This window comes from Branchiostoma belcheri, unplaced genomic scaffold (assembly GCF_001625305.1).
Source record: "Branchiostoma belcheri isolate BF01 breed outbred unplaced genomic scaffold, Haploidv18h27 scaffold108, whole genome shotgun sequence".
Lineage (NCBI taxonomy): Eukaryota > Metazoa > Chordata > Leptocardii > Amphioxiformes > Branchiostomatidae > Branchiostoma > Branchiostoma belcheri.
Window position 1 is genome coordinate 876,368 of NW_017802469.1, and position 9,517 is coordinate 885,884.

The following is a 9,517-nucleotide window of genomic DNA, read 5'->3' on the forward strand; positions in this document are numbered from 1 at the left end:
TTGCCATGTATACATGGAATATACTTGGACTTTTTATTCCATTTCTTGAGGACAGTGAAACCATTCAGAATTTAAAAACACTGGTCTTATACATGTCATTGAACAATTTTCAAAACAAGACCTGTGATTTAGCCATATGAAATATTAGTCACTATTGAATATGCTTCAAAAACCACTACTTGGGTGCTACCATCTTTTGTCATGCAGAGGGGGTTGGGGGTCATAAATATCATAATAAAAATTGTTTTCACGATTTTCCTGTTTTTTGAGAGTTTTTTTCGAATGACATGAAATGGATATGTGGAATGCATGGTAGTGCACCCAAATCACTACTCAATATACAAATTGGGTCTGACAATTCATAGATTTAAAAACTTACTTGGAATGATGATTGAACTTCTTGGCCAGGGTTCTAAAACCAGAAATACAGCTAAACATTTTCATCATATTTAATGACGTGCAACCTACCTTATAATGACTACAGTACCATACAATCTTATATAATGAACAACTAAATTTGAATGCATGAAAATCATGAACCAATTCATATACACACACATCACTACTATCATTTTCTGTAGTACTGGTTTCAAATTGAAAAAAAAATATAATTGTATTACCAAAATAAAAAAAAGGTGACCAGTTATATGTTGAATATTATAAATAATCATAGCCAGTAGCATCTGACCAATATAATAACTAATATGCTCTGGTATATCATAGTAAAACCTATGCTACTCAGACAACTCAGATCACACTTTTGAGATGTAGAGACATGGGCCACGCCAATTCAATTTGTTGGTTCTCGGATTCGCCTCTTCATTTTTTTCTGATTTGCAAAAAAAAAAAAGATTCTGGTTCTAAATCAACTAAAAATGCTGATATTTTGCCCCCAACAGTTGAGGAAAGTCATTTTCTTCCTAGTTGTTACAGTTTTTCTATCAATCAATGCAGTAGTTTACTTCAAAGTTCAAATTTCATTGTTTCAATATTAACCCAGCCTTTTGTGTTGACTTCATGGCTATACTAGTATTTGGGGCTATAATAGGATCCCTAGACCTGTTTTTATTTTTAATTGTTTTCCCCCCTGTCGCTTCATATTTTTCTTAAAAGATCCAAGAACTAACAAATTAAATTGGTGTGGCCTAAAGTTTGCAATTCTAACTAGTACACTTTAACTATAGTCTGTATATTAAAGGTGATTCATTGTATAGCCATTAAAACTCCTACAATAGACAATGTCAACAAATATTAACATCCTAGATACATTTTTGTAGATTATATCAAGGCAAGGTTGGGTCTATAGCAAAATTTTCAAATTCTTGAAACGATTGGCAATGCTTAAAAACAAAAATGATGGTTTTAAAATAATTGTGGTTTTCAATTTAGTCATAGATATGCCAAAAAAAGATACAATATTTGAAGTTACATACAATTTGGGAAGTTTTTAAAATACTTAAATCATCTCAGCATTCAAAACATTATTAACATTAAATTCCACAAACTGAATGTTGAATGGAAAAATCGCTGAAGTCAAAATCTGATTTCTTCAGTCTATAAGAAAACCCTCCAATAGCTTGTCCTCACTCAGTGTAACTTTAACCCATAAAAATATTACTAGTATATGCCATAATCCTTACCATGTGTTCAGATGTAAAATGAAGGAAAAAATGTACCGTTTCCACAATTTTTCAGTAAAACTGCTAAAAATTAACCCTTTTTCAATATCATACACTTATCTGGTTCTGAATCAGTGTTTAACTTTCCACTCCTAACAATCTTACAAAGAGAACCTTTAAGAACATTGCAGACATATACCAATGATAATTTGGGGTGTCACCAAAAATTCTGACCCCAATGATTTAATGTTATCATGCTACAGCTCCATCCTTGATACCAATATACATATTATATCATATGATAATTAAAAGTGGAGTCACTATACACCACATTCTATCATAATTCGCTATATCTGGACCTCTGGGAGCGCGAGCCCCTGTGTTTGAGTATCGTGGTGTATTCTGCGCGGAATCCGCGCCCGTTCTTACTCTTGTCTGTCAGGAACATAATGAGCAAATGTCTCCCTGAAATCGAGAAAATCACAAATCATAAAAAGGCCGAGAAATATATTCTACAGATGATTTTGAATAAAACTATCTCCATCAAGATAAAAGCCATATTGAAAATTAACAAGTTTCAAAAGTATTTCTAATATGTAGCATAGAATATTTATTTTTACCGAAGGAAAACATATTGTTTTTGCTACACTAAATGAATCCCCTTCTTCTGTTCCAAACACTGACCTCTGACCTGGCCAATGACCTGATTTGTTGACGTCTTTCACCATGGTAACTGGTGTTGGGTTACATCATGTTGCAATTTTATAGTAGGAGGGATTTAGACTCCTGTCTGGCCATATATATGAATGTATTTGAGTAAGAATTAACAGGGCGGACCATATGCGAAGGTAAACATTATGCATTTGGACATGCATTTCTACCCTCCCCCCTCACCTTTGTAGTCATATCATAATCCAGGTATGTAAGCGTGCTGAGTGACACGCTATAACGTGGCTTTGACGTGCACAGGGGACACACCATGACGGCAGTCATAGGGTGCTATATGGGGCACCAACAACGGCTGTCTTTACTGTATCTATATCAACAAATTATGTGGACAGGTAGTAATAGCTCACTCAAAAAATGGTTCAAGAATCATAGTTTGTAGTGGTTGAATTTTTATGACTGGATGAGTTTTCGAAAACATCGAATCATCGGGTAACGGGAGCATGGTATTTTCCCATATATGCAAATATAATTCATTAATATATGCAAGATTTATTCATACATGCAAGCACGTGCATACATTACTACAACTTGTATACCCTCTGTATCATAAGCAATTCATTTTACGTATAACGTTACCCCTTTGCACTCTCATTCTTTCTACCTCAACCTAAGGCACTCCCACATACCCCTGCACACTCTTACGCACCCTGTGCACTCCCACGCACCCTGCGCACCCCCATGCACCCTGCGCACTCTCATTCAACCTCCCCAAACCTGATGCACCCTCACGCACCCTGTGCACCCCCATGAACCCTGTGCACCCCCATGCACCCTGCGCACTCTCATTCAACCTTGTAAAACCTGATGCACCCGCATGCACCCTGTGCACTCTCATTCAACCTTTGTTAAACCTGATGCACCCTCACGCACCCTGTGCACTCCCATTCAACCTTGTTAAACCTGATGCACCCTGTGCAACCTGTGCACTCTCATTCAACCTTCTTAAACCTGATGCACCCTCACGCACCCTGTGCACTCTCATTCAACCTTGTTAAACCTGATGCACCCCATGCACCCTGTGCACTCTCATTCAACCTTGTTAAACCTGATGCACCCTCACGCACCCTGTGCACTCCCATTCAACCTTACCAAACCCGATGCAACCTGTGCACTCTCATTCAACCTTCCCACACCTGATGCACCCCCACGCACCCTGTGCACTCCCACAAATACTGTAATTCTTGATTTTTTTTAAACATTCACTTGAGCAAATTCAGCAGTGGATATTCCACCGCTGTAATTTTATTACTGCAACTATTCGAAAACTGCAACTACAGAAATAATTACCTTATTTACACCTTAAAACGTATGTGCCAGGTGCTTACCCCTTCTCCTCAAGCCATTATATAAGGAAAGAGTAATAAAGAAAGGGAGTAGATAAGACAGCATGCGTTTACCGTTTTAATGGCTTTTCGGGAGTAGCTACGAATCAGGTTTATAGGATAGAAAAAATGTGTTCAGGTTTGGAAAGGTGGAATGGGAGTGCACAGGGTTCGTGGGGGTGCATCAGGTTTAACAAGGTTGAATCGGAGTGCACAGGGTGCGTGGGGGTGCATCAGCTTTAAGAAGGTTGAATGGGAGTGCACAGGGTGCATAGGGGTGTATCAGGTTTAACAAGGTTTAATGGGAGTGCACAGGTTGCGTGGGGGTGCATCAGGTTTAACAAGGTTGAATCAGAGTGCACAGGGTGCATGAGGGTGCATCAGGTTTAAGAAGGCTGAATGAGAGTGCACAGGTTGCATAGGGGTGCATCAGGTTTAACAAGGTTTAATGGGAGTGCACAGGTTGCATGGGGGTGCATCAGGTTTATCAAGGTTGAATCAGAGTGCACAGGGTGCGTGAGTGTGCATCAGGTTTAAGAAGGTTGAATGAGAGTGCACAGGATGCGTGAGGGTGCATCAGGTTTAAGAAGGTTGAATGAGAGTGCACAGGATGCGTGAGGGTGTATCAGGTTTAACAAGGTTTAATGGGAGTGCACAGGTTGCATGGGGGTGCATCAGGTTTATGAAGGTTGAATCAGAGTGCACAGGTTGCGTGGGGGTGCATCAGGTTTAAGAAGGTTGAATGAGAGTGCACAGGGTGCATGGGGGTGCATCAGGTTTAACAAGGTTGAATGAGAGTGCACAGGTTGCGTGGGGGTGCATCGGGTTAAGAAGGTTGAATGAGAGTTCACAGGTTGCATGGGGGTGCATCAGGTTTAAGAAGGTTGAATGGGAGTGCACAGGTTGCGTGGGGGTGCATCAGGTTTAAGAAGGTTGAATGAGAGTGCACAGGGTGCATGGGGGTGCATCAGGTTTAACAAGGTTGAATGAGAGTGCGCAGGGTGCATGGGGGTGCATCAGGTTTAAGAAGGTTGAATGAGAGTGCACAGGTTGCATGGGGGTGCACAGGGTTCATGGGGGTGCACAGGGTGCGTGAGGGTGCATCAGGTTTGGGGAGGTTGAATGAGAGTGCGCAGGGTGCATGGGGGTGCGCAGGGTGCGTGGGAGTGCACAGGGTGCGTAAGAGTGTGCAGGGGTATGTGGGAGTGCCTTAGGTTGAGGTAGAAAGAATGAGAGTGCAAAGGGGTAACGTTATACGTAAAATGAATTGCTTATGATACAGAGGGTATACAAGTTGTAGTAATGTATGCACGTGCTTGCATGTATGAATAAATCTTGCATATATTAATGAATTATATTTGCATATATGGGAAAATACCATGCTCCCGTTACCAATCATCGGCAAGTTCGTGCATCGCCCGTCCGCTCACCGGCCGATCGCGGGACTCGTTCAGTCATCCATTCTACAAATAAAGGAAGGGACATTGCATGTCCTAATCTGCACTTTCTTTTGTAGTATCTCCGGTAATAATTTGTGTTTTTTCCTTGTCTGGAGTAACTAAAAATAGCTGTATAAACTGCGCGGCGCGGCGCGGCGAGGCCGGCGGTCCGCCATGTTGGTGCGGAGCGGCTTCAGACAGAACCTAGCCACTTATTTTGATACGGCGATACGGCGCGAGTTGTAGATGTGCTTTTGAACAAAAAATATGGTATGGAGAAAATAAAGTGAGCGTATGCATTTCACCGATTGTGTATCGTATAAATTTAGAACGTTCTGTGGGGAAAGTCGATGAAATCTTCCGATTAGAACTCGCGGGTAAATCCAAAGATCGAACCGCTACCGAGTCGCCGTCGCCACGTGTTAGCCTGCGCGCCAGAACGCGGGCTTCTAAGTCGTTGCCGCGTGTTTGTTAGCACATCAAGACGTGTGACGGTTCTTCACGTAAAACCATGTTGGTGGGTGCAGAAGGCCATCAAAAGGGTAAGATCTATTTTTTTAATACAAATGTTTTGTGTATATCGTACTTACGGTTTTCATAATAAAGGAATTTTCGCATCTTTTTCGTTATTCACGCTGCCGTTGTGGCGTGTTTACCCGCACACTAAAACGGTTGTCACGTGCACATTGCAACGATCTCTCACGGCAAATTTGTTAGTGGGTATTATAGGTATTTGTGTTTTGATGTTGCATTTTGGAATTGTAGTTTTCGTACTTACAACATTTTGCAAAGTTTTGCATTTTAATCAGTACCGTGAAACGGTTTTCGTAATAAAACGAATTTTCGCAGCTAAGAGTTTAATTTTCGTTATCCACGCTGCCGTTGCGGCGTGTTAATCAGCTCCCTAAAACGGGTTATGTCGTACATACTAGTAGTAGTAGCACATTGCAACGAAATCAGGACATCTAGGCACTTCAGACAACTCTGCCCCTAGCAATTCAAGGGACAACGGCACCAGGCTCAAGTTGATACTATGAGTATGACTAAAACATTATTGAACTGCCAATAATATTCAACTTCATCGCTGATAATTTGACATCAGAAATTTGGCGGAAATTTTGAAACTCTACATGGGATCAGCCGCCCAGCTAATGGCCGGGCCTGTGCCAAAACAGATCGCCAAAATCATGACCATCCGACGAACAACGCACCGATGCATTGGCATGGATACATCTGTAAAATTTATATCTATCAAAAATATAATTCTTTAATTTCATATACTTAGTACTCTAGCATACCTTGTCATTTTACTGATGACTAGGTTGTCGTCGGCACAACGTGCTTTTGACTTTCTTTTAAATCTAACCTCCTTGGTTAGACATGCGGAAGTTTACTGTTAACTTGGGCTTTATTTCTCAAATCATTTTTACCTATTATTCTGCCGATAAAACTGTCATTCTCTGAATTCCAAGTTTCGTCAAGTTCCTCCCGTTTCAGAAAATCCAATTGAGTATAGTGTCGACTTGTTTCCATCTGGGGTCCATGTTGTCTGATCAGGGTCTGATTTTTAGGTTTGTCCATAGAGGTACCATGGTTTGCCAGTGAATTTAGCCGATCATGTATTGATAAAATGGCCGTATTCGTGATTTTTTAAAAGTTCTGCTTCGTGAGCTTTCGTTAGCCACGCTAACGTATTGTTTCCATTTTACACACTGTGCTTAGCTCTTACCTTGGTGCACAAAGGCATTAGTTGGCGTTACGTAGTCACCTCTAATCACAAACATTACCATTTGAAAAGATTGTATTGTACAGTCGTTGAATGGTGGGATATTGCTAACCCACGCTGTCGTCGCCATCTTTGCTCCCAATAATATGAACTTTACCATGGAGTAGGAGTGTCAATCTGCAAACATTTTCAGATAAACGACTACAGACTACACACTGAACCAACCACACCGGGTACAACGATTATTTCATGGATTCGTACCAATCATAGCCATATACGTGCAGAAAATCAAATCTCAACTATTAGTAGTTGTTGTTGTTACTGTTCGTTAGTCTAAGGACGACTTATAAGTTTCATCAAGATATACTAGTAACGTCATTGGTCTGTCGTTCTCGACGATGGCGGCCAGACCATAAACATCACTTCTGTGTGTCCCTCTCTGGCTCAGCAGTCCTATACGGGCTTTGAGGGTTCTTGCCAGTCAGCGATGTGGAGACAGCTGTGGATGCACATACAATTTACTACAAATTTCAAGTAACTGAGCATGCTACATACAAGTATATGAATATGTACAGTAATAAAAGGTTTGCATATGATAACATGCATATATAAACGCTAGGTGGAAGCCAAGCTGGCGTACATGACTCGGAGACTTTACGAGGATAAGCCAGCTCAGACGTAAACGTAATTTCAAAGGTTTGTTGATTGGCAGGAACAGACGACCACATATTAGTTCCACATGATTCCTAGCCCTGTTTTGTGGTCAATACTGGAACACATACTAGTATCCTTTCTGCCCCTCTGCAGAGCATACTTCTTCCTAACAGCGTGATGCTGAATGCCCACGTATACTAGTATTTAAAGGTACTGCACTAATAAAGCAGAATAGATATCGCAGTGTGTGATGTTTCACCAATAAAGTTGTCTTTTGTTCTATAATGATATTGTCTGTGGTGTTAAAGACAAGAGTTCGAAGAGGGCCGTCGTCCGGCAGCCCTGTAGCAGAGAGCGCCCTTCGAGGGTGACCGTCTCGCCGGCGTCAACCGGTAAGGCATCGACACCAGAAACGACCGTCGCTCGACTGTCCAGCCTAGGAGGCGGACCCGATGAATTGGACCTATAGATCTACTATAAAACAAAACATTCAATAACGTTCTCAAGAAATTTTCACATGTTTACAATATGTGATTTTGGTTCTTGAACATGAACATATATATAACTTATATCGATATGAAATTCATACAGTCATTTACAGCGTGTATATAATCCGGGAAAATTTCTGTGATTCTGATAGCACAGCTGAAAAAAAAAACGTAAACATTTCTCTATTGAATCAGGACAAAAATATCATAATCTACGAACAAACTACATCAATTATGAGCGCAAAACCCCTCCCAAAATACACCATCGTTTCACGGTACTGATTAAAATGCAAAACTTCATTATAAGTACGAAAACTACAAAATGCAACATCAAAACACAAATACCTATACCCACTAACAAATTTGCCGTGAGAGATCGTTGCAATGTGCACGTGACAACCGTTTTAGATCGTTTTAATGTGCGGGTAAACACGCCACAACGGCAGCGTGAATAACGAAAAAGATGCGAAAATTCCTTTATTATGAAAACCGTAAGTACGATATACACAAAACATTTGTATTAAAAAAATAGATCTTACCCTTTTGATGGCCTTCTGCACCCACCAACATGGTTTTACGTGAAGAACCGCCACACATCTTGATGTGCTAACAAACACGCGGCAACGACTTAGAAGCCCGCGTTCTGGCGCGCAGGCTAACACGTGGCGACGGCGACGCAAATTTCCGTCTCGTAAACGGTCGTCGCCTTTCCGAACGGTCGTCGCCTTTTTTCAGAACGGTCGTCGCCTTTCGGAGCGGTCGTCGCCATTTCCGATCGACCGAACTTCAGTTCCGAATATCCGCGACATGTTCGGGACTTCCCCGAGTTCTTTGAATGTGTGAAATCACACTTCCTGAAGATAACATCGCGACCGAAGACGGGCCAGAACTTGGCTAGGTGGATTGAAGTTGCGTGGGTGCTAGTACATGTATTATAATTATAAGTTCCGGGGGTTGAATTATCTAGGTTAGAACTAGGCTAGTGTTTGAGAAATTCTCGATTGGAACGGGAAGGGTTTGGGTAACTCTGAACTCGAATGTCTCTGGGTATTTATTTTTCTTGTATGTGAACATGTCCTCTCCCTTTTTTCTTTGTTTCCTTTTGAAATGCGAATAAACATTATTTGAAAAAAAACCCCTCTGAACTAGAACGTTTGTAGGTTTTCATACATTGCTGAATTTGAAACGGGGGCGAGAAAAACTCCACATGATTTTTGGAACAGCCCATTGTGCGAGCATGTAATTTATGAATGCTGCAGGATGGTCTGACTCAGAAACATTCATTCGGAAGCACCATCACACATGCAGGCATTTACTCTGACCAAGGACATTATGTCCTGACTGACTGACTCACAACTCCACCACAGCCGGGTTTTATTTTGTTGTCTCAGTGCTTGCCCAGCATAGCAGGCCATTTCACACTTGTCACCAGCATGGCATTGATGTGCTACCCAGTGAATGTGTCGTATTTACATACAGTGCAGTGGTGAATGTGTCAAGTATTAACATTCAGCAAGGTAACAAAACATAGACATTTCGG

General features: G+C 41.2%; 1 protein-coding gene across 1 annotated transcript in view; it reads right to left on the reverse strand.

Annotated features, from left to right (window-relative positions):
- Positions 1 to 1,088: 1,088 nt before the first annotated feature.
- LOC109480574 (bone morphogenetic protein 1-like) overlaps positions 1,089 to 9,517 on the reverse strand; it is a 119,290-nt gene continuing 110,861 nt past the window's right edge. Inside the window, exon 16 of the mRNA XM_019782808.1 lies at positions 1,089 to 2,084. Within this exon, the coding sequence (XP_019638367.1) occupies positions 1,957 to 2,084 (128 nt within the window). The 3' untranslated portion in view covers positions 1,089 to 1,956. The remainder of the gene's footprint in view (positions 2,085 to 9,517) is intronic.